The 22,674-nt window shown below is 37.2% G+C and overlaps 2 protein-coding genes across 2 annotated transcripts in view; both read right to left on the reverse strand.

Moving 5' to 3' along the window:
- The window catches only part of LOC127191661 (Putative N-acetylated-alpha-linked acidic dipeptidase), a 56,357-nt gene that overhangs the window by 15,313 nt on the left and 18,370 nt on the right, over nucleotides 1–22,674 (reverse strand). Inside the window, exons 5-12 of the mRNA XM_051148874.1 lie at nucleotides 21,907–22,032; nucleotides 20,651–20,837; nucleotides 14,419–14,512; nucleotides 10,252–10,350; nucleotides 9,901–9,986; nucleotides 8,147–8,266; nucleotides 3,753–3,835; nucleotides 2,565–2,628 (exon numbers count right to left, since the gene is read on the reverse strand). Coding sequence (XP_051004831.1) covers nucleotides 2,565–2,628; nucleotides 3,753–3,835; nucleotides 8,147–8,266; nucleotides 9,901–9,986; nucleotides 10,252–10,350; nucleotides 14,419–14,512; nucleotides 20,651–20,837; nucleotides 21,907–22,032 — 859 coding nt within the window. The remainder of the gene's footprint in view (nucleotides 1–2,564; nucleotides 2,629–3,752; nucleotides 3,836–8,146; nucleotides 8,267–9,900; nucleotides 9,987–10,251; nucleotides 10,351–14,418; nucleotides 14,513–20,650; nucleotides 20,838–21,906; nucleotides 22,033–22,674) is intronic.
- Nucleotides 7,165–7,735, reverse strand: LOC127191660 (ubiquitin-conjugating enzyme E2 B-like). Its single transcript, XM_051148873.1, has one exon. The coding sequence runs from the start codon at nucleotides 7,614–7,616 to the stop codon at nucleotides 7,257–7,259; it is 360 nt and encodes a 119-aa protein (XP_051004830.1). The 5' UTR covers nucleotides 7,617–7,735; the 3' UTR covers nucleotides 7,165–7,256.

Genomic DNA, 22,674 nt, shown 5'->3' on the forward strand with positions numbered 1-22,674 from the left:
ATATCTGCAAGAATTCTTTTCCCTTTGCATTCATGTTATGTTTTCAGAAGACCACAATGACTTCTGTATATAACACAGTACATTACTTCCACTACAGACTAGCTACCCTCCTCTTCTATTGTCCTTGGTCTGTTTTTCACATCACTAACACATTGACAGTCTTCTTATTACTTTCTCTCCAAATGGACTGCTAGAGCAGAGTTTACACATATGTGCCCACAGTACAAGATTCCTTCCAGCAATGTTAGGTATCTTTTATTCCCAAAGAAGGTTCCCTGCCTCTGAAGGCTGAATGTCATTGGTCTGGAATTCCAGCATTAAGGAGACTGAAATGGCATGTTCATGAACACTATAACAGTCTTCACTGCTCAGTGAGAACTCTGTCTCAAAAATATGGAATAGATATATAAATAGCAAAATGAAATTTTTGATACATGAATGCCTTTCTAAGAGAGTTATTTGGATGGGGTTTGATGCATTTATTACAGCATAAATGCACATATGTGGGACAAAATAATTACCTTTGTGACTCTGTACTCACTTCAGGCTTCATATAGATAAGTGCATATACATAAAAGGATACAACTTCGGCTACAGAAATAAAATGTAGTTGTTCTATTGAATATGCTACTGAGGTGCTGATATTGTTTTAATGTTGTCACTCTGTGTTTGGTGTTGTTGTTTGTTTGTTCGTTTGGTGCTTGTTGTGGTTGTTACTTGTAAGTGTAGTAAGCCAATGTGCATTCACCACATGAAATGTTTTTGTGTTTTTTGAGTGAAATAGTGGACCAAAAACCATCTAAGTGTAATATGATACCCAAGTCCTGTAATATCTCACAGGAGGGACGAAAGCATAACAATTGGGATGAATGTGGACTCAACCATCCATAACATGTGACCTGTGAGAAGTTATTTGAATTTTCTGAGTCACAGCTGCCTCTTCTGTACATTAAAGATAAAATGATGGTTACATTACATAAAGAGTACATGGGAGTGATTAAGAGAGCATGGAAAACACATCTGGTAAAAGTGTCAGCTAAATAGTCTGAGAGTTCATATGACAGAATCGCTCTAAATTGAAGATGACATTTCTTTTGTAGAAGACTATAAAAATGGTTTAGGTAGAGATTTTTCTCAAAATTTCAAGCTTTATTATTTACAAAAGGCTTGCAAATATATAAAAATATCACTTTATGTTTATAGTTTAACATAAATTCACAAATTTGTGGTTTATTATATCCCTTGAAAATGAGAATTTAAACAAAAACTGAAAGACAAAGTGTGAGCTGTGGTATGTCAATCACACCTTACCAACTTGTACTTGTTCTTGATCTTAAAAAATTATGATTCAGCTCCAGATAAGACATAATTATCCAAGTCCATAGATATGCTAAAATACTGAAAAAAAAAACCAAATGTTCAAGACTGTAAATAATAATAACATGATTTTGCTCTATTTGAAAATTGTAGTATTTATTTTGTAAGGTGTACATATACCATATGATCAGATTTATAATTGTATTTTTGTAGTGTTGGGGAATAAATGCAGGGCATGGGGCATGTTAGGTAACTTCTCTGTCACTGAGCTATACCTCTAGCCCCAGATTATATGATTTAAGCATAGAAAGAATGCCTTTGGTTAGTGACTATATGCAGATGGCAGTCTGTTGGGAACGGTGTAGCAATTGTCCATTAATATGAGAGAAGGAAGGAGAACTAACCTGCACTAGGTCAGCTAAACTCTAGACACTAGAAATGTACATCAAGAAGAAAGTGTAAATATCAATGGCCCTCCATTAAGGCACTGTTCTATCATTATCAGCATGAAGAATTTACACACACACACACACACACACACACACACACACACACACAGAGAGAGAGAGAGAGAGAGAGAGAGAGAGAGAGAGAGAGAGAGAGAGAGAGAGAGAGAGAGAGAGAGAGAGAGAGAGAGAGAGAGAGAGAGCGAGAGAGAGGAGGAGGAGGAGAGAGGAGAGAGCGAGGAGAGGAGAGAGAGAGAGCGAGAGAGGGAGAGAGAGAGAGAGAGAGAGAGAGAGAGAGAGAGAGAGAGAGAGAGAGAGAGAGAGAGAGAGGTTATCATGGTGTACATATGGAAGTCAAAATGCTCCTCTGTGGAGTCAGTTCTCACTGTCCATCATTAAATGGGTTCCTAGGCTACAACTTAGTTTGTCAGGCTTCCCTGAAAGTTCCACGGATTGCTTAACAATCTCACAAATCCCTATATTTAAATGCCTTATATGCTATCTAAAAGCAAAAGATTCTTCAAGTTCATGTCAGGCATTCATCAAGTAATTGTCACCATATTTAAGAGAAGCTAATAGAAGAGAAAATTTAAGCATTGAGCGCCGAAGTACACAGTGGGGGAAGTGTCTCTTAATTACTCATGAAGTCAGCCATGAATCAAGGCAAGAGACGTGAAACCAGCCACTGGTATCCTAACTCCATGTTGATTGGCTACTTTCTGTGTGCTAGGATATAATTCTTCGACTAAATTGTTACCTCCAGAATAGTTACTGTTCTCTAATGAGGCAGGTAATAGTCACCTTCTATGGAAGAATCGGCATTAATATAAGCCACACCACGTTCCTGGAGAAGTCTGGAATGTTCCTACAACAAGATATTTACACTATAAGCATAAGGAGAACTCCCTCCCACACAAGGCACATCTGCTTTTCTCGAATGTCGATATTTGAATGCAGTTGGATCATGTCTCCCACAATTTGGCTTATAAAGTCTCAAAATAAAGTTAGTTTGAGAAAGTTTCTGCAGTGGTTGGCAATGAGAAACAAGAGCAAACTCTTCTAATTACATTAAAGAGGATGAACCGTTCACACAGAGTAGATGAAAAGGAAATTTGAAATTTAAACATTCACAAGCATCTGTCATAATTTTTCTCAGTAAATATCTACTTAGGAGACTTTTCAGTAGAAACTTAAAAAAAAAAAACAAAAAAAAACCTGTCATTATTTAAGCAGAGGTGATGTCCTGGAATCACAGGATATTAGCTGTTCGCAGTTTACTGGTCAGGAAATTTACAAAGGAAACCTGATCATGATGCCAACTTCTCCTGTAGGATGTCGCCACCTACTGATAATTATGGCTGACTGCATATTTCTAGCACTAAGAATTGTAGCAAAGCGCCAGGGGACTTATTATATGTTATGTATTTATTTAGTGCCAGCATGTGTGGTATGTGAGCATGTAGGCCATGTCACATATATGATGGTCAGAGGAGAGATTGCAGCTGTCAGTTCTCTCCTCCCAACGACTATGTCCCATGAATTAGACCCATATTACCAGCTTGGCAGCAAGTGCCTTTAACAGCTGAATCGTGTTATTCTCTGCTTGCAGGCTTATGCACAATGATACAATCCTTTTGGATAATTAGACACGTCTAACCCGTGCCCATGGGGCACATACAGCAAAATATAGATATGAATGTGCTCCAACACGAAATTAGAAGCATGGTTAAGACACGATGAGATGATTTTCATTTGGTAATTTTTAAAATAACTTGATTGTGTGACTCTCAAACAGAAATTATTTGGTATATGGGTCTTTCTTCCTGCTACAATATCAAAAGGCAGAATACACATCAAAAACATTTTATAACAACTCTAAGCATTGTCTTACAAGATTCACTTGTTATTTTTTTTTTTCAAGCTTCACAATACAGTTCCAACTGCTTGGTCAATTAGGAAAATTTATATGGAAGCAATTTTTCAACCAACCTCTGCCCACTCTGTAGAACCAAGAAGGCCAAATTCTTCTGCATCCCAGCTTGCAAACAAAATCGTTCTTCTAGGCCTCCATCCTAAAATACATGTGAATAACACAGACATGTTGACAGAGGATATAGTACACTTAAGACATGAAGAAGTCTACACGATGGGAAAATCCAAAATTATGGGAGGTTTTTTTTTCATAGAAAGTAGAAGTTGTGGCTTACATCCTTAGTTACACAGTTCCATTCTGTCTGTTTTTTTTTAAAAAACAGGTCTTGCCAAAAACAAGTAGTACAACTGTGTTGTAAAGAGAAGAATATAAGCACTGAAAGCCTTGTGAAGTTGTATGATGCTTCAAATGTTTTACAATTGGCCGTGAGTAGGAAATCCATCTGTTTCTTCTAATTTTTCACATACACACTGTGGTAAGCACCCATGTTCACACAGACAATACACGAATGTAAAAAATATATATGTATTAGATGGTGCAGAACTCAGATACCTTGTTTATAGAATCTATAAAGAGAAGTATATATATATATATATATATATATATATATATATATTTTTTTTTTTTTTAACTACCTGCATAAGCACAAGCCAGACCAAACCCCAGGAGGCAGATGGGAGATGGGCACAAAAATCTCACCATTAGCCTTGACACTACTGGCAATTGATAGCTTCTGGAAGAGTGACAGAAAGTATTCCCTAAGAGCGTAGGCTCTGGAAGAGTGACAGAAAGTATTCTCTAAGAACGTAGGCTCTGATAAATGGACCATGCCCCAAAAGAAGGCCATATATCCAAGGATATTTGGGCAGCACAAATTGGTCTTGAGAGGTTAAAAAATGGAAAGCACAAAGGTGGGTAAAAAGGGAGGGAGAGTGGTTATGATTTTTAAAAAATACCATTGTGGGAAACTGACAAAGAACTAATTTTTAAAACTCAAAGGGGCGAACAAAACATTTTCATGAAAATTATCATCAGGTGGACTGAAGTTGCCTCCTCCTGTAGCCCGGTGGGGCTTCCAATAGAGGGAGGAGACACTAATGCACCTATAAAAGCCTTTGATTCAAAATTTGTCAAACCTTCAAAAAGTGTAGAGATAAAGACGGAGCAGAAATTGGGGAAATGGCAAACCAATGATTAGCCCAACTGGAGACCCACCCCATGGGAGAGAGCCAACCCTTAACACTATTAATAATATTCTGCTATGCTTACAGACAGAGCCTAGCATAACAGGCTTCTGAGAGGCTTCATTCAGCAACTGATGGAAATAGGCGCAAAGACCCACAGCCAAAATAATAGGCTGAGCTGCGGGAGTTTTGAGGAAGAGCGGATTGAGGAAGTGGGAGGAGTCAAGAACACCACAAGGAGACCTCTAGAGCAAATTAACCTTGGCCTTTGGAGGTTCATGAAGACTCAGAAGACCTAACCACCACGCAAAAAACATGAATGGGCCAGACTTAGACCTCCTACATGTATGTAGCAGATATGCAGCATGGTCATCATGGGGGTCGTCTAACAATGGGAGTAGGGACTATTTCTGACTCTGTTGCCTGCCTTTTGATCCCTTTCCCCTAGCTCGAGTGCCTTTTCTAGCCTCAAGGGGAGAAGGCTGTAACTTGGGGTACCAGGGTGGGTTAGAATCCCTTAGGGACTTCCACTTCTCTGAGAAGAAGGAGGATAGGAAAGGAATGAAGGAGGCATGTGGGTGGGACTAGGAAGAGAGGAGGGTGGTGGCTGGTGTCAGGCTGTAAAGTGATTAAATAAATAAAAAAATTTAAAAATTGTATTAAATACCCTACCACTGCCTCCTTGAATTATTGATTTTGTTTAAATGTTTATATTCTATCTGATTATTCTAAAATGACTTAGTTAATGGTGATAAGAATGTAAATGAGAGTAAGATGATACAGGTATCAATCTTAGAACAGAGTCTACTGAGCAGAACCGTCAATACTTTTCTAGTTATCCCCTTCTTCTCCTGAGCTTCTTAGTACAGATGACCTGAGATATTCTGACATGTTGTTTATTTTAGATTGTCAGTTTATATTTGACCACGTCCCCTGGATGGGGAGACCTGGTGGCACTCAGAGGAAGGACAGCAGGCTACCAAGAAGAGACTTGATACCCTATGAGCATATACAGGGGGAGGAAATCCCCCTCAGGAACAGTCATAGGGGAGGGGAATAAGGGGAAAATAGGAGGGAGGGAAGAATGGGAGGATACAAGGGATGGTGTAAGAATTCAGATGTAATATGAATAAATTAATAAAATATATTTATTAAAAGGAATAAGGCTATTCATTTATGTTGAGAGTCCTATGTTTTGGGCCATTTTTTTTTTTTTTTTTTTTTTTTTTTTTTTTTTTTTTTTTTTTGGTTCAACAGAATTTACTTGTATATTTTCCATTTTCTATACTATTTGAAGGCATAAGATAGCTTTGTATTAGCTTTCTACAATACTGTGTTTTAAATCTATCCAGTAAACTAGGATGCAGTACAACTTGTATACAACTGAGGGTGAGAAGCAACTCAGGCCCTGGTGCTCGACAGTTCCAGAAGAAACAGGTACGCGCAGCTGCATTAAAAGGTAGTTTGCAAAATATTCAAGTTACACCAAGATTCCTTCCAAATCTCTGTCTTGTTCAAACCAACGCAACCAGCCATTGCTAATACTGCGGCGTTGGCGTTTGGTAAGTGGTGATGGTTTTACTTTCTTCTTAATCAAAAGCCTGTGAAGGTGCTGCCACACAGCAGAGTGAGTCAACTCTGCTTGTGGTGGAGGTGCCAATTGTGAAGTCACAATAGGTACAGTTTAACATGAGAAATGCACGTTAACAAGTGGCCCAAATACAGAGCTGGCAGACTCAGACCAGGATGTCTATAATTACTCAACTGAACTAACATAAGTACATTCAAAATAAAGCCGGAGATCAGAATTGGTTTTAGATCAAATTTACAGACTTTCTTGATAAAACAGAAGTGTGATCTCTGCAGTTGGAATGAGGCTCTCACCTGGGTGGAGAGCTAGAGACCTTCACAGTCCCTCCTGCACAAGGTAAGGAAATAAGTGACAAAGTCTCTGCACTGAAGTTATGTATTTAACAGCTTACAGGTAATAGTCATATATAAAAAACTTTAAGTGTTTTTCTCCAATTTAAAAATCTAAAGAATTCAAAAATAAGGCATTCAATATTTGAAAAAAGTACAGATTTACAAAATGTGTATATTTCTGTCATGAAAATCCACACCAACATTATACACTTGGAAAAAAATACAAACAGGATATATTACAAATTTATGCAGAGCAATAACTTAGTTCACACCATGCAATAAAAAGTACATTAATCAAGATACACAAGCTTTTGTAGGTTCTAAACTGAAGGGACTTTTTCTTTTCTCTCTGCAGGAATCCTTAAAACCCGTGGCACTTAAAACTTGCTAGCCTTTCTACTGGAGGTAAATTATACACAACAACGATGAAAAGATGAACAGACCGGGTGTCTATTATGAATCATTCCAGCTTTGCTCAACAATGGCCGAGACTCTCTTCTCATACTCCCGCTTGTTTTCCTGATAAAGCTGTGCTGCTTGGCTATTAGCTGGGCTGTTTGGATTCGGTTCATCCAACAGAGACTGAATTGAAGTTAAGATGGAGGAGACATCGTATGTGGGACTCCATCGATTCTGCAGGATATCTAAGCAGATGCTGCCATCAGCATACACATTTGGATGAAACATTTTGGATAAAAACCTAACGGTTGGTGGTTTATTTGGATATTCTTCAGAAAATTCTATTACTAGTTTAAAAGTACCATCTTCAAAGGGTGTCCCTTCTGGTCCAAAGATAACTGCGTTCCACTGCATGATGTTGTTTTCAGATGGTGCACCACTGACCCCCACAGGCGGGTCCTCTTGCAATCTTAATCATGCAAGGTTCCCCAGTCCGAACACAGGCACGCTTGAAATCTCGCATGAGCCTCCTACGGGCCGGGGTCGACATGCTCCGCCGTTTTGGGCCATTTTAACATTCCTTTATCTGACACATTCCAGCCCCAGAGTAGGGTGGCTTTTAGAGAATCTCAGCTACACTTGCCACTGATGTGTTTATAAAAAATTATAATAAAATAAATATTTTTACAAACTTTATAAACTAGTTTAAAAGTAGAAGCATAATTAACCAATTCTAATGTTTACAAGCTGTCATTGGCATTGTTGGGCTAGTATTCAGTTTTTCTACTGTGTACCGTGGGTCTAGCAGAGGGTTTCCTGCACAAAAGCCACATGCTCTAACACTGAGCGACTTCCCAGACACTGAGATACTATTTTCTCAGTCACTTTCCAAAGTTTAAATTGAAGTTTACAGAATTTTGTTATTCACTCACTGTTTCTCTTACCTTCCTTCTTCAAGGTTCCAAAGCTCCTCACAATTTCATGAACAACAGCTGCTCCACTCTGAGGGTCAATGCCACCAAACACCCAGGCATCTCGGTGACCACCAAGAATGACATATCTGTCTACAGATTAAAGAAGCAAGGGACACAAACAGTGAAAATAAAAAATGACTCAATAATTTTCACAACTCAGAGAAAAATACCAAGGCTCCTAAGACTTGTGCATATCAGTTATTTATTCAGATATGAATACTTGTTTCATATATCTGATGAAAGCATCAATGAGATTTAAACATTAATTTGATGTGTTATTGAAGTTGAAAGCACATAGATAACAGGAACATATCAAGTTATTTCTATTTGTCTACCACTTTACAATTCTTTAGTACCTGTTCCCACTTTATCACCATCATTTTTAAAGAGAACACAGCTCTTCACATCCTAGTCCTATTCCACATCCCACTCAATAAATGTTCTTCTATGACCATTTCTGTCTACTACAGGAAGAGGAAGTACAAGCGTTGAAAGTTTTGGGGGCAATCTTTTCTCACTTACTAGGTTATTTATCACCTTTAAATGTCAAACTCTTCTTTTAAATCATGATCTCCTTGTACCTGGTATATGTGTGTTTCAAGACTCCCTCAATTCCAATGTTTACCACAGCCCCTGAACAAAATAATCATCTAATATGATTCAATATATCACCTGTATGTACACACACACACACACACACACACACACACACACACACACACACAGAGTTTAGTGTTTAAAAGCCTTAATTTTATAATACTGTTGGTTCTTGAGTAAGAGATTATGTTTATCGTTGGTATGATACAGCACACAATAGCATTTGGGAGGAAATAATACAAAATTTCATCTAATTACATGAGAACTTATTTCAGAAAAACAAATAGGTAATATGTGTTTGTAAGAAATGATATATATATATATATATCACTTAATTGTACTATTTGTGTTAAAAGTAATAATAATAAAGTAAATACTAAGAAATCAAGACCTAAATTCTAAAGAGTCAAAATATATAATAAAATATGTATAGTTTCCTAGCTAAGCCTCACAATGTATATAAATCACACTTAAGGGAGACTATATGACTAGCAATATATGGCGAACAGAAAACAAAAGCAGAAACAAAAGCAAAACAAAACAAAACTCAGTGTTACTTTTAGAGATTTTTTTTTATCTCATATAGTTTTCCTTGAGCATTTTTTAAGATTTTTGATATTTTCATCAAGTATTCTGTTTTCTGATTTCTGTGTGTGTGTGTGTGTGTGTGTGTGTGTGTGTGTACATGTATATGTATTGCCCATGATTCTTTTTTTCCCCTGTGTTGCTTTATTCTGCTTTTATTTTAGTTAGTTTGTTTGTTTGCTGGCCTGTTTTTTTTTTCTAAAGAGAAAAAGAAAAGAAATCATGCATATATAGGGATAAGAAGGTGAAACGGATATGGTAGGGTATGAGGGACAGGAAAACATTAGAATATATGTTATAAAATATTTTCCAAAAATAAATAATTTCAGAAAGCAGCTTATCACTCTCACTTGTCTCCAAAATTTCATGTTTCTTCTCTTGCAAAACATGTGGTGATACACTATACTCAGAATGTTTTACTATGTGCTTTAGTGAGTTTCATTAGGGCAGCAGCCTGTTTTCTTGGTTCACCTGGCACCCACCATAGCATTTGTACATGGCATTTGATTAACCAATATTTACAAAACAGGTTCTTCATTTACCTGGTTCCACAGCTCCTTTGAGGGTGCCAACCACATTATAGATTCTTGTCACTTTGCTATAGGAGTGAATGTGCAGCTTGATTTTTCTAATTCAAATATAAAAAACACAGGCTTTGAGAATACTGACTAACAGATTTAAACCATTACTTAAATTTCCCACCGGAAAAGATTTTTAGTTGTTCACAGGAAAAAAGTAATACTGGCTAATTTTAATGATCCAAAATCATTGTTCTCTTTAATTTCTGGATCTATTTTTTGATGTAACTAACTAGGCTTTACATGATTTTTTTCTTCTATAATTGTCTTTTTTAAAAAGTTTTCTGTATAAAAGGTTTATAATAGTATCTTAACTGTGTTGAAAAGTTTCCAGCAAAGCCAGGTCCCACGTTGTAAGGAACTTTGAGCCCTCCCTTCCAGCTGCTGTCAGGGGCTGCTGAGCCACCCATGTGCCTGTTGGACATAAAAAATAACTGCATAATTTTTATAAGACAAGTTAAAATGCCAAGTAATCTATTCTTTAGGGCATCTTCTCATAAAGCTGCTATAAATGAACAACAGAGCAAAGTACTTTGCATGTAATACCCATTGGCCTTTCCTGCCATTCTTGTAAGGCAATATCCCCTATCATTTCTCCTTTTCAGATGAGGAACATGAAGACAAGAAAGAGCATAGAAATGGTTAATGTTATGAATGTAGGAGGGGAGACCTGGTGGCACTCAGAGGAAGGGGCAGCAGGTTACCAAGAAGAGACTTGATACCCTATGAGCATATACAGGGGGAGGTAATCCCCCTCAGGAACAGTCATAGGGGAGGGGAGTAAGGGGAAAATGGGAGGGAGGGAAGAATGGGAGGATACAAGGGATGGGATAACCATTGAGATGTAACAAGAATAAATTAATTAAAAAAAGAATTTGGGTATATACGAATGAGGAAATATGCAAGAAGAATAAACAACCTATTAATGCAAAAAAAAAAAAAAAAAAAGAGGTACAGCTGGTAGTCATATTATTTACTAGAACCCAAACTGTGTAACTACTGTGAAATGGTAAATCATGTGTTAAAACTCTGACTCTCTACCACATGCCCTAAAGAAAGAATCTGAAGTCTGTCTAGACTCTTTCAATATGATATTTCTCCTACTGATAGATTGCTACACACACACACACACACACACACACACACACACACATGTACACACGTACACACACGTGTGTGTGTGTGTGTGTGTGTGGTCGTATTTCATGAAGCATTTTCCTATATATCTATTAGGAATAAACAAAGAGCAAAAGAATATTTTTAATTTCTAGCAGAGGCCCAAATTTTCATATCATTACTTTACAAAAAAAAAAAAAATAGAGTGCTCAAAGGATTTATGTGAACTAGCTCTAGCCTCTGGGCATCTCTTCAAAAAAGATCTGAGAAGTCAATAGTGTAAGGTTTCAAATGGAATTCTTATCTTCACAATACCTAACTGCTAGCTGAGAATTTACTGACTTGATTTGGATATAAAAATAAAACAGACCTTCACTGAGCAAGTCAATGAATGCAGTTACAGAAAAAAAAAAATGGAACATACACTTTAGTATGAATAATTTTTTCCTTAACCTTAACTTAATCTTGTTTAGGTTCTGCTTTAAGGACAAAAGAGAATTTGGGAGCCTGATAAGATCATTTTGTACTTGTTAAAATATTATGCCGTTCTTTAGATGTAGTTCTACTTACTCACTGCCTGAAAAGTAAATGCTTTTACTTGAGATGGTACAGTGCTGTGGAAATATGAAATGTTAGACACTTCCATCTGTGGTTTCATGATTTTCTCACACTCTGCACACACTGTACTGTACATATTTCCCTGTGTTGTTGTGTTTGTGGCTGTACACAGGTGCTTGACCAATTCTCATATATTTGAGGAAATGTTAATAGTTCAACTCAGCCTATAATTTACTTTCCCGTGAAATAATAAAATGTGTGTCTGGAGGATTTCATCTTCACATGCAGAATGCCCAACATCATTAAAACAAATGAGAGTTCATGCTGTCAGGGTGTGGGATAAAAGAAACACTCACTCAGTGCAGGTGGGAGTGAAACCTTGTACAGACACATGAGAAACAGTGTGGTGTTTCTTCTGGACGTAGTGAATAGATCTACTTCAAATTTAACAATATTGTTCCTAGGAATATTCACAAAGGACTCAATATTCTACCAGAGAAACAGTTCCTCAAACATGTCCGTTGTTGCTCTATTCTTAACAACCAGAAACTGGAAGCATTTTAATGAGCATTGAAAGACGAATGAATAATGGAGATGTGGTACATATTTAGCTCCTTAAAAATGAATCTTCAGGTAGAAAAAAAATAAAGCTATGAAAAATCATCCTGAGTGAGGTAAGAAAAACATAAAAAGACATATACAGTATATATGTTTCCATATGTAAATATTAGCTTAAGTTTTCAATAGGCGTGCTACTGTCTGTATAAGCCAGATGTTAGGAATAGAGTAAGAGATATAAGCAACTCCTAAGATAAGATGAATAGACTATATAATTATAGAGAGACAGGGAAATACTGTACTGGGAGGGTTAAACAAATAAAGGAGAGGAAAGGGAGGTAAGTAAGGGATTACAGGAGAAATTACTAACAGTAAGGGCATTTAAAGGGTCATATGGAAGGAAACTTACTACACAAAAAAACTTCTTAAAATATGAATCTTAATGGAGTTACCAAATAATGGGAGGGGGCGCAAAGCAAAGCACCAACTTGACATCTCTTGTCACCACATGAAACCTACAGTGCCAAGTATGGATTACATCTAAATGAGTTGTTGGCCAAATGGGCCCCAGGAAACCCCACAAAAATGGCCATTGGCTGCTTTCCCCAATCCTATGAACTATCACAAGAATATATCTCAATAAACAGGGAGACGTAGAGGTGCTACCTAACTAGAGCCATTACTCCTACTGACTCATGTTCAAGGTCCTATAAAGTACTCTATATGCTACAAGAGAACCAAGCTAAATGCCAACCCAGCTAGGAACCCTTGATAAACAACTGTGACTTGATTGTATGATAAGCTGGTGCAATAGTAACACAAACACTGTGGGCAAAAACAACAAATATCTGATTGGATTTAAGGCCCATTATACAAAATGATACTCATGTCTGACACTCCATAGTGGCCAGTAACCTGAGACTACATGAGCCATGGCCAGTGGAAAAAACAAATAATAATGTTTTGCTAATGAACATTACAAAAACTGACTCAAGAACCTTCTGCTACACCTATAGATAAATATCCCACCCAACCAGTATCAGGGAAGTTTCTTCCTGTAGGAGATGTGAGCTGATACAGAGACACATAACAGACAATGTGCAGAGAGTGAACTTGAAACACTCTAAACTAAATAGATTGTCTTCCTCAAAACCCTCCACGCAAGGCCCAGGGAGCTATGAAGAAGAGTAAATAACTGGCTTCAGCAACAGCAGAAAGCCTACAAATCTGTTGAAAGTGAACGGCTTCCTACTCGGAGATCACTATGTAAAGCAAGGAATGATGAAAGTAAGTAAAGGTTTTCTAGAATGCAATGAACATAAAGGTACAACATACCCAAACTTATGGGACACAATGAAAACAATACTCAGAGGAAAGCTCATAAGACTAAGTGCCCTCATAAAGACTTGAGGAGCTCTTATACTACCAATTTAATAACTTATCTGGAAGCTCTCGAATAAAAGGAATCAAACACACCCAGGATGAGTAGACAACAGGAAATAATTAAACTCAGAGCCAAAATCAGTAAGTTAAAAACAAAGAGAACAGTACAAAACCAATAGCTGGTTCTTTGAGAAATACAGATTAAAAACTGAACATTAGTGGCTCTTACTTTGTTATTCTGTTCCTCAAAGAGATAAATTTAAAAACAAAAAACATTGATGTATAAGTGATACACTGAGTAAAGGCGGGAAAAGGAGCCCAATAGAAATCTGGATAAGGTTGGGAAAATGTGCACAGGAGCAGTGTCATTCTGATACAGAGTAAAGGACAAAGTGAGGGAAGGAAAGGTACAATGACAGCATGACATTTAATTGAGCAAGTTAATCAAGTAATCATTGACTATCAGTCTTGCCTCTAAGAACTACTATGTTTTCAGAACAAATCTATCTTAACATGCTTGACAGAATCATGCACTGTCTCATTGAGAACATCATGGAAGCATGACTGTGTCACAAATAGGCAGATGGATCTTCTGACATCATGGTTCCAGGAATTGATCAATGATTCTCTTTCCAGTTGGAAATCTAGAATGATCATTTTTATGTCTGTCACGCATTGATTACCAAAATAAAAAATAGATTCCAGATTTAGAGCCAGTGTTCTTTAAATTTGTGAAAACACTTGAATATTGCATCAATCACTAAGACTAGGGTACTGAAATTTTAAGATAAAAGTTAGACATTCGAAAATTCTCAAAAATGAGAAATTACAAAACAGGCATCTTTTTTTTTTCTCTGGCAGACTTACTCTAGGAGTTTCTGTGCATCATTATATCCAATTGGATGGACTGGAATACTTGGAAGGCCAACAGCTTCTGTCAATTCATGCCTATAAGCATATTCTAAAAAAAGAGAGAGAGAGAAAGCATATTTGTCACTAAAACCATTATTTCTCAAATGGATTTTTGCAAATAAGATTAAACACATTACTTAATATATTCTAGAAATGGTAAAATCTCAAGTGTCAAAAAGAATGTGGAGAAACTACAACTCCCATACATGTATGTGAGAGTATAAAGTCACATGATGGTCTAGACTAATGCTCTTAAAAATGTCAAATAATGTCAGGTATGGTGGTGCACACTTGTAATCCCAGCACTAAAGGAGGCAAAAGCAGACAGATCTCTGTGAGTTCAAGGTCAGCCTGGTCTACAAAGCAAGTCCCAAGTCTATGCAGAAAAACCCTGTCTCAAAAACAAAACAAAACTACAATTCCCACCAATAAAAGTTAAACAGTGTCTTTGTGTTTACAGAAGTTTTCAGTTGCATGAGGTTCTATTTATTAATTGTTTATCTTAGTGCCTGTGCTATCAGTGCTTTGTTTAGGAAGTTGTTTTCTTTGCCAATGTGAACAAGACTATTTTGTTTTTTTGTTAAGGTCTTTGATCTACTTGGACTTGAGATTTGTGCAGGGTCATAAGCATGTTTTGCAGGATATATGATCCTACTATAAACCCTGAGATTGGGTATTGAAAAAAAAACCTGTTTTTAGTTGTGGTGTATTTTAGCCCTAGCACACACTTATAATCCAACAACCTTCTGTTTGTTGTAAACAGGTGACTGAGATGTGTCTCTGCCCTACCACACACTTTTTATCCAAGAGCTTTCTGCAAACAGGATTAAATAAAATCAACCCCAGGTCAAGACGAGGAACAAAAACCAGCTGACAGCAATTAAAGAAATAGGAGCAACATTGAGTTGAAGGGCATTTAAGACAGTGAGGAGAAGGAAGAAGAGCTTTTTATCTTCTGATAACATGAGCTGAGAAGGAAGGTCACCTGGGTGTTTTCTCTGCCTCTCTGAGTTAACAGGCTTTCGTCGCAGCATCTGGCTCCTGAGTCTTTATTGGTAAAATAATGATTGGAATTTTTGCTTGGTAACATAAGGTATAGATCTATTTTCACTCATGTATATGCCAACATCCAGTTAGACCAGCACCATTTGTTGAAGATGTCTTCAATTTTTCATTGTACGTTTCTGGCCTCTTTTTTTTAAAAATTGGGTGTTCATAGATGTGTAGATTTATGTCTGAGTCTTCTATTTGATTCAGTTAATCAATGTGTCTGTTTTTATGCTAATACCATGTGGTTTTTATTACTACAGCTCATGTAGCATAGCTTGAGGTCAGGGATGATGATATCTCCAGAAGTTCTTTTATTCTCTAGGATTATTTTAGGTGTGCTGTTTTTTTCTCATCTTCTGATATTGAATTATTTCCTTCTTCAATGACTTAAAGTTTTTTATCATACAGGTATTTCACTTCCTTGGTTATAGTTACACTAAGATATTTTACATCATTTGTGGTTATTGTGAAGGACGTTGTTTCACTGATTTCTCTCTAAGCCCATTTGCCATTTGTATTTGATATTGATGTTTTTTTAGTTAATCTTGTATCCAGCCATTCAGGGAAAATTGCAAAAAAACATAGTGCACGTAGGGTTTGACCTAGGTCTTCTGCATATATGTTATGGTTAAGTAGCTTGATGTCCTTGTGGAAATCCTAACAGTTGGAACAGAGGCTATCCATTGACTATTTGCATACTTATGGGACATTTTTTTCTTGTATTGGGTTGCCTTATCCCATCTTGATATGATGGGATATGGCAGGTTTTGTTGTAGCTTGTTATGTCATGTTTAGTTGATGTCCTTTGGAGCTGAGTCAAGGGTAAGGTTAATCTTGGGAAGAGGAGAGGTAGAGTAGGGAGAGGCTTGGGGTAAGGGAGAGAGGGGAAACTGTTATCAGGATATAACATATGAGAGATACATAAAAAATTTAAAGTAAAATAAAAGTTTAGTTGCAAAAAGCGAAACAAAACTAAATGTAAAGCAGGTAAGTGCTCTATTGAGCACCTCCATTGCTTTTTACTCACCGAAGAAGAGAGATGATGGAGGGAATGTGGAAGGGAACTACTAAAACTAAGGTTCATCTGAGGAGCCATGTGGAAACCCAACACAGTGTGTGTGTGTGTGTGTGTGTGTGTGTGTGTGTGTGTGTGTGTATCAGAAACCTAAATGTAATCACCTAATAATGGTGGAAATAAAACTTCAAATAGATATCTCTCATCATCAAATGAAATGTTCAGTGTTGTAAATTGGTTGCATCTAATCTAGTTGTTGCCCAAAGGGGCCCCTTGTGAGACCCCCATACAACTCAGGCTATTGTTGAGGCTATTAGTTACTCTCCACAAACTGTTGATAAGGATCTACTGATGAAGACAATGTCTATAGAACTCATTGAACATGGAGAAGTTGAGCGGGTACCTACCTAGAGTCTTCACTACTACAGACTAGTATCCATAGTACTTGAAAGTCTTCTACATGCTGCAAAGGAAAAAAGTAAATGCCATCCCAAATGCAAATACTTCTATCTAAAATAATGGCCTGCCTATAAGATATGCTAGCCAAATAGAGGCACAGATATTGTGGGAGCAATAAACCAATATCAAATGTTTTGTGGATTTATGGGCCACGCCATAAAATAGAACCCATTCTTGATGTGCACATGTCAAAGAACCTGCAACTAGATAGGCCAGGGATCTAGAGGAAAATTAAATACATGTACTTTTTCCCTAATGAAATGTAGCAATAAAATGACTCCTAATGGTATACTGATATTCTCTTAGATAAATGGCTCACTCAGACAGTATCAAAGAAGCTTACTCCTGCAATATATGGGAAAAAAAAAAAACAAAATGGGGGCAATATGCAGAGAGACCACAGAACATTCATTCCTCAAATGTATTTCTCCATCACATCCCTTTCTTTCAGGTATTAACTAACCTTGCAGCAGAAAAGATAGCGGAATGATTTTAAGAAACAGAGGGGATAAAGTACACCAAGAAAACAAGGCTTTCCAAATATAATGTAAAGATGTATATATGAACTCACAGAGACTGTGTCAGCATGCACATGGCCCGCAAAGGTCTGTGCCAAATGTAGTCCTAGAGTTGACAGGAGAAGTGGACAAAAGCCCCCATATCTAATACACTTGACAACCAATCATGAATGAAATATTTGTTTGCTCCAAGAGAATTTCACTGGGGATACAAACCACTCTTAAGGACAGACTCAATGTCCAGAAAGAAATGGTCAACAAAAAACTGACTCAATGGGATCTTTGGAGGTTCTTTGCCTCATAATACTTTTTAGGGGATTATTTTTATGCCACAGGCCCTTTGTATATATTCATGGTTTCCAGTTTTGTTTTTATGAGATTCCTGTGTGTCTGTAAATTATGTGTCTGTGCATATGTGTTTCTTGTTCTTTTTCTTTGTTTTTTTTTATCTTCTGTTTGTTTTGTCCTGTTCCAACTTATTTATTTTTTCTTTCATCTTATGCTATTTTAATAGTATTTTAAAATACCTTTTTGTTTTGTAATGAGGGACAAAAATAGTGTGTGTTCAGACAGGAGGGGAGGTGGACAGAGCCTCAGAGAAATTGGGGAACGGTAAACCACAATCAGAATATATTATACGAAAAATTTATTTTCAATGAAAGAAGAAAAGAAGTAAAATTGAGGCAAACACAAAAAAAATGTTTGGACATAAAATATGACAAATATTATTCTTAGGGATTAGATGCCTACCCTTTAAAAGTCCATCATTTTAAGTGTTCAGATCACAAAAAGAAGTTTCGGTTCATTTTATTTTTATTTTCACAATATTAGCTTAACAAGAGCAATTATCATTGGAGGAAGCTTAATTTTTTAAATGAAGAAATAGAAAAGTAAGAGTAAGTAAAATTCAAGCCGACTTATGTGTTTTCTTTCCATATGGTCAACAATTGATTTAATACTTGAGAATTTTTCTTTTTTATAGTCTTTGAAAATCTCCTACGTGTATTATGACTATATTCATTCCCACTACCTTCCTTCAACTCCCCATGAGGCACCAAAAACTTTACTCTCCATGTCTTATATAATTAATTAATAACCCACTGCGTGCAATTAATACTTCTAATATGTGGATGGGGGTAGGGTTATATACTGCAGCAGGGGAAGTCAACCAATGCCCTCCCAGTGTCACTCTACTTGACAGTAAGTAATATAATGTGATTTAAATAATAAAAACATGGGAGCAGCTCTAGCTGAGTGAGACACCTAGCATAAATGGACATGGAGACTGAAGTGGCCAGACAGGACTTTTAGTAGAAGGCGGGGGAAACCAACCCACCAAAAAATCCTTTGACCCAAAATTTACCCTGCCTACAAGAAGCTCAGGGATAAAGAGGGAGCAGAGATTGAGAGAACATCCAGCCAATGACTGGCCCAAGCAATGACCTACCCCAGAGGAGAGGTCTAACCCCTGACACTATTCATGATACTCTGCTGTGCATGCTGATAGGAACCTAGCGTAACTGTCCTCTGAGAGGCTCCACCCAGCAGTGAATCAAAACAGATGCTGAGACTCACAGGCAACATGGGGTGAAACTTGGAGAGCCTCGTAGAAGTGTGAGGAATAGGATAGAATGTCCCTGAGGGGACAAGAGCTCCACAAAAAGGCCAACAGAGTCAATTAATCTAGTCCCACCTGGACTTACAGAGACTGAAGCACAAACCAAAAAACATACATGGTCAGGTCCTAGCCCCCCTACATATATGTAACTAATAGGTAGTGTGGTCTTCATGGGGTCCCCCTAGCATATGAAGCAGGGGTGATTCTGACATGGACTCTATTGCCTGTTTATGGATCACTTCCCCTTACTGGGACTGCCTTGCCTGGCCTCGGTGGAAGATGATACGCTGAGTCCTGATGATATTTGATGTGCTGAAGTGGGATGATACAGGGTCAGGGGAGCTCTCCTTTTCTGAGAAGGGGAGGAGGAAAAGGGTGAAAATGTCAGGAGGGTGGGGCAGGAGGGAGGGTGGGGCCTTTGGTAAAGATGTAAAGTGAATAAATAAATAAACTTAATAAAACAAAAATAATAAATAAATAAATATTGAAACTATCTATGACAATGCTCTATATTTTAGTAAAAGTCCACAAAGCCTCCAAATGCATAAGAGTTATAGGAATATATGATCTGACAAAGCAGAGATAACAAATAAATATATAAACATGGGCACTTTATCAAACTCCTTTATCCAAGTTATAAAATACTTGCTCCATTCAAAACTGTGAAAAATAAATGAACACAGATTTTTGTAGACGTCATCAGATAGTTGAGTACATCCAAACAATTTAGCTTCTTTTTAAAATTAATGTTTGACCAGGGAGCATTTCAGGCAAATGCAAGAATATGGACTCTGAGACAACACAGAACTTTGAACTCCAGTGCCCTACTTAGTGGTGTGGACAGACTGATTACATCTAGTCTCATTTTCTTCTAACCGACTGGTCATAATACCTCCTTGCCTGTAAAGTTGACAAGGTTCAGAAGCTGTAGTTTAGGAACACTTCTTGGTAACTTCCACTTATCTTTGCAAAGCAACAAAGGCTGTTGCATCGTTAGTGTACTATCTACGCTCTTCATCTTCGATGAACTATCAATCACTTTTTAAGACTTTTTCTCTTCTCTTCATTACTAGAAAATTAAAACTGTACTCATTAAAATCCTAAATTGCAAGTAAGCTTCTGTAACAGGAAACTCATGGGTAGAAAAAGCAAACTAGAGCAGACATGAGTCCACTTGTACTCATTTTTTAACCCACATTTACTGTTCATATCCACATAGGTTGCTGCAGAATTATTTTAAATGCCTTTTTGTTCTATTCCATTTTCACCTCTATTCCAGTGCCATGCATTATATTTTTGCATGCAATATATTACATTTTAACATTTCAAAACATCTGGGTTCCAAACCTATAAGGTCCAAGCCTTACATTATAGGATAAGGAACACAATCTGATAATTTTCAAATTACTATATCTATGATGTGAAAAAATAAGAAAAATATATTCTTAGTCATTTTGTAACAGAAATCATTTACAGTCTCATATGAGATGGTCAATTTCTTATGATGGTTGGGATCTAGTCACTCACCATTTGCTGGGTAACCTGGTGTGAGGGGGTCACCTGCACCATTAAGATTTAAAACATTCCCTCGCTGAACACCATCTCCAGGAAGGTTCCAGCCATCTGGATAGGACTTCACCCCAGGAACAAAGTAGTCAGCAGGGTCTGAGTACAGAATGATTCCTTTTGCACCTGCCAGTTGAGCATTTTTAACCTAGAAAACATGGTGTTTCATTTTTCCGTGTAGGTTATGTTGCTCCGAACTTAATAATAGGAGATGCCAAAATCACATTACATGAGTAGCTAAGCCTCATCGTCTATTTTAAAGACCGGGTCTCACTGAGATTCTAAGACAGACCATGAAACTACTCTGTAGCCCAGAAAAGCTTTACACTTGTAATCCTCCTGTCTCAGCCTCTTGAGGAGCTACAGCTATGAGTCACTAGGCCTGGGTCCCACCCTAAGATCGAAAAGTTGATGGTTCTGCAGAGAGGTAGACCTAGAACATTTGCCTCGCAGTGGGAGTAAAGATTAGCTGCCCCTTCAGCCAGGTTTTCTAGAAGCATAAAAAGCAAATTCAATCTCTAAGCCAAATTCCAATATAATCTGTGTCTGTGGCTTCTTTCACTACCTATAACAATGATCCATGTTTAATTTAATTAAGTAAATCTTTGAAGATAATATTTAAAAGAAAGGTACTGGAAACTATTTGGAAACTGATTTAATTTCTTTGGCCTTCTTTGTAAGTCAGAGAAACTTCCAGGTACAGAAAAGTCTATTGCATTCACTCTGGCAAATACAAACAAAATTTCAGCAACACAATTAAAAATATTTCTATGTTAGTGTATCTTCCTTGTAATAAAGAAGTTTACAGAGTAAAGATAATCATGATCTCAGAAAAACTAAGGAGATGGTTCTACACTTGTAAAATAGGTCATATTATAACATTTTAGATTAGGCAAAGAGAACTTTTTAAATGTTTTCACCTTGTATGGATCGTACAAAACAGTGGAATTCATTATAGCAATTTTACACATGAACATCTTGTGCTCAGATTACATACATCTACCTATATTATTCTTTCCTCCCATCATTCTTCCTATTGCTTCCCTCCTTACTAACAAAAAGGGCCTCTCTCTCCCACTTTCACTTGTATTTTCTGGTTTTGCATTTTGAGCCTTCAACTACACTGATAAAGGAAAAAATGCAGTATTTGTCTTATTTGACATAATACTATGGTCTCTAGTCATGTACTCTCCTGCGAGGGCAGAATTATTTTTTACCTTATTTCCTCTGAACACTTTCCCATATCTGGCAATCACAATCTTCCCAGAACAGTTGATCTTCATGTCCCGTTCCAGTTTAAAGAAGTCTTCCGTCCGTGCATAGTTAACATACACTAGATCCCCCTGTTAAGATCAGGAACAATTTATTATAAAATGTAGCATATAGAGGTATCTCTGAATGAGGGAGGGCTGTTTGATACTGAAAGAAGACTAAAACTAGAATACCCAAAAGAGCCAGGCGATGAGCCTCAAATGAGAAGTCAAAGAAGAGGATTAACTTAAATTGAAAACATAATTAAACAGGTTAAGAGAAACAGAAATTAAATGATAAATTTTGTGTTTTCTATTTTTTTTATTGAGTAGCTAAAAATGTAAAAATACCCTAAAGAATTATATTAAGTTGAGGTCTGTTATCTAGAAAGATCCAGTCACCACAAGTTGAGAAGCCTTTGATGGAAGAAAGCTTTCTCCTCTTTAGAGTTCACACTTTTTTAAAAAAATATTTTATTAATTTATTCATATTACATATCAGTTGTTAGCCCATCTCTTGTATCCTCCCATTCCTCCCTCCCTCCTGCTTCCCCCCTACTCCCCTCCCCTATGACTGTGACTGAGGGGGACCTCCTCCCCCTGTATATGCTCATAGGGTATCGAGTCTCTTCTTGGTGACCTGTTATTCTTCCTCTGAGTGCCACCAGGCCTCCCCATCAAGGGGACGTGGTCAAAAATGGAGCAGCAGAGTTTGTATGAAAGTCAGACTTCCCT

This window comes from Acomys russatus, chromosome 7 (assembly GCF_903995435.1).
Source record: "Acomys russatus chromosome 7, mAcoRus1.1, whole genome shotgun sequence".
NCBI lineage: Eukaryota > Metazoa > Chordata > Mammalia > Rodentia > Muridae > Acomys > Acomys russatus.